The sequence below is a fragment of the Rhincodon typus genome, chromosome 37, assembly GCF_021869965.1.
Source record: "Rhincodon typus isolate 14 chromosome 37, sRhiTyp1.1, whole genome shotgun sequence".
Lineage (NCBI taxonomy): Eukaryota > Metazoa > Chordata > Chondrichthyes > Orectolobiformes > Rhincodontidae > Rhincodon > Rhincodon typus.
This window is the reverse complement of record NC_063368.1, coordinates 14,890,509-14,892,888: the sequence shown is the minus strand read 5'-3', so window position 1 is coordinate 14,892,888 and position 2,380 is coordinate 14,890,509. Positions and strand designations below refer to the sequence as shown.

At 44.3% G+C, this 2,380-nt stretch overlaps 1 protein-coding gene across 1 annotated transcript in view; it reads right to left on the bottom strand.

Moving 5' to 3' along the window:
• Positions 1-2,380, bottom strand: part of LOC109918430 (epidermal growth factor receptor kinase substrate 8-like protein 1) — a 48,637-nt gene that overhangs the window by 23,620 nt on the left and 22,637 nt on the right. The window contains exon 6 of the mRNA XM_048617368.1: positions 2,113-2,201. Within this exon, the coding sequence (XP_048473325.1) occupies positions 2,113-2,201 (89 nt within the window). The remainder of the gene's footprint in view (positions 1-2,112; positions 2,202-2,380) is intronic.

Below are 2,380 nucleotides of genomic sequence, written 5' to 3'. Positions count from 1 at the left end.
AGTAAAGCTTCTTCTATGCCGTCCCCATCAAGCACGCCCAGGACAGGTATAGTACAGGTTTAGATACACAGTAAAGTTTCCTCTGCGCTGTCCCCATCAAACACTACCAGGATTAGGGACAGCAAGGGGTTAGATACAGAGTAAAGCTCCATCTACTCTGTCCCCCCCATCAAGCACTACTAGGACAGGGATAGCACGGGGTCAGATACAGTGTAAAGCTTCCTCTACACTGTCCCCCATCAAACACTGCCAGGCCAGGGACAGCATAGGGTTAGATACAGAGTAAAGCTTCCTATACTCTTCTAAACTGACAGCAAAGTTTTTTCCACACTTTTAAACAGAAGGTAAATATCCCTTGACACTGTCCCCACCAAACACAACCCGAACAGGGATAGCACAGCACGAGATACAGAGTCAAGCTTCCTCTGCTCTTTTAAACTGAAAGTAAAGCTCTTTCAACATTGTCACCAACAAACACTCCCAGGACAGGGACAGCACAGGGTTTGACACAAAGTTAAGCTCCTTCTACACTGTGCCCCCCCCACCTTACACTCCAAGGTCAGATTCAAAACAGGGTTAGGTGCAGAGTGAAGCTACCTCTATATTGTCAGGTACAGGAGGGGTTAATGCACTGGAAAGGTTTATTTTCCTACAGCTACACAATGTGAGGACAACATCAGAGGCCTCTGCGTCGGTATCTGCGTGACATTTTCATTAGCCACCTCAACTATTATCACACTGTCTCTGAGCAAGGAGACATTTTAATCTAAACTGTAAGGAATAATGGACATCTCTGACCTGATGAGTTTTTTTACTGGGAGTTTAGGCAGGGCAATCTGAAACATGTAACCAAAAAAAAAATCAAAGAACTGTAGATGATGGAAACCAGAAACAAAAACAGAAATTGTTGGGAAAACTCAGCAGGACCTCAGAAGGGTCACTGGACACGAAATGCTAACGCTGCTTTCTCTCTACAGGCGATGCCAGACCTGCTGAATTTCTCCAGTAGTTTCTGTTTTTGTACCTTAAACGTGCGTTGCACTGCAGCCAAGGTAGAGAGAAACAGATAGAGAGAGAGAGATAGATAGAGAAAATAAGAAGGGGTGGGAGAAAGAAAGAGAGAGAGAGATAGGAGGAGAGATAGAGAGAGAGAAAGGAAGAGAAGTTGGGAAAGGGAGAAAGTAAGAGAGAAAGGATGAAAGAGACAGAGAAACTGAGAGATAGAGAGAGAGAGAAGGGGAGGGAGAAAAAGAGAGAAAAGGTAAGAGAGTAAGAGAGAGGTAGAGAGAGGAGGAGAAGGGGGAGAGAGAGAAGGTAAGAGAGAGACAGAAGTGGGGGAGGTAGAAAGAAAGAGAGAGGAAAAGTGTGAGAGAGAAAGAAAGAAAGAGGGAAAGAGGGAGAGGGAGCTAACAGGCACCTGCCTACTATCCATCTCAGATGGATTTGGTCCCAGATTCCAAACGTGACAAAAAGTATTTAACTCCTTACATAATCCAATTGCTAGTGTCTGATTTGATTGAATCCCAACCGCTCTCTTAATAACAGAAAGTGAAAGTCAGAGATTTTGGTCTATAATTTGACCAGACTCCCACATTCAGCGGGGCGTGAATATACCAGGTCTCATTTCATTCAGGCGTGGGCAAGGATCAGATTCTGTGTAATCCATCAGGTCAATATTTATTCAGCAGGCTGAGGGTTACTCCTTGTGATTTTGGGCAGAGTTATGACAGAGTAAGGACCACCGTTGTAATTGTCCCAGTGTCAGTCCTCGGACCATGAATCTCAAGGTGAACCATTTAACCAGAACAAACCATTTACAATCACGTGTGGAAATCATTAACAGCAAGCCTTTACAGTGAACAGCAAGTCTTTACAGCGTCTTAGTTTGAAATGACACTGAGGCTGGATTGCTTCCAGTTAAAAGATTAAATCCACAGTGTCAACACCCTGGTTAGGTATTTCAGTGTTGACCTTTAGTTCTTAGTTAAGACACCTTCGTCTAGCCTTTTTTTGCTGTGACAGCCTGCACTAAGGACATGAACACTGACATTTGATAAAAGTCGAGGACTTTTTGAAAGATCTTTGACTTTCCCAGCTGGTAGCCTTGCTTACCAGCAGGCTGAAGGAGTATTTGTACTTCTGAAAGACATCGATAAACTCCTCCTGGGTTGGGGGTCGAGCTCTCAATGTCAGGAGACCCTCTGAAATTAAGAGCAGAAGTTGGTTTCAGATGTAAATTGACATACGCACATCGCAGACATAAAATAAACATGAAATGTAGAAAGATAACACAGTGTGGAGCTGGAGGAACACAGCAGGCCAGGCAGCATCGAAGGAGCAGGAAAGCTGACGTTTCAGGTCAGGACCCTTCTTCAGAAAG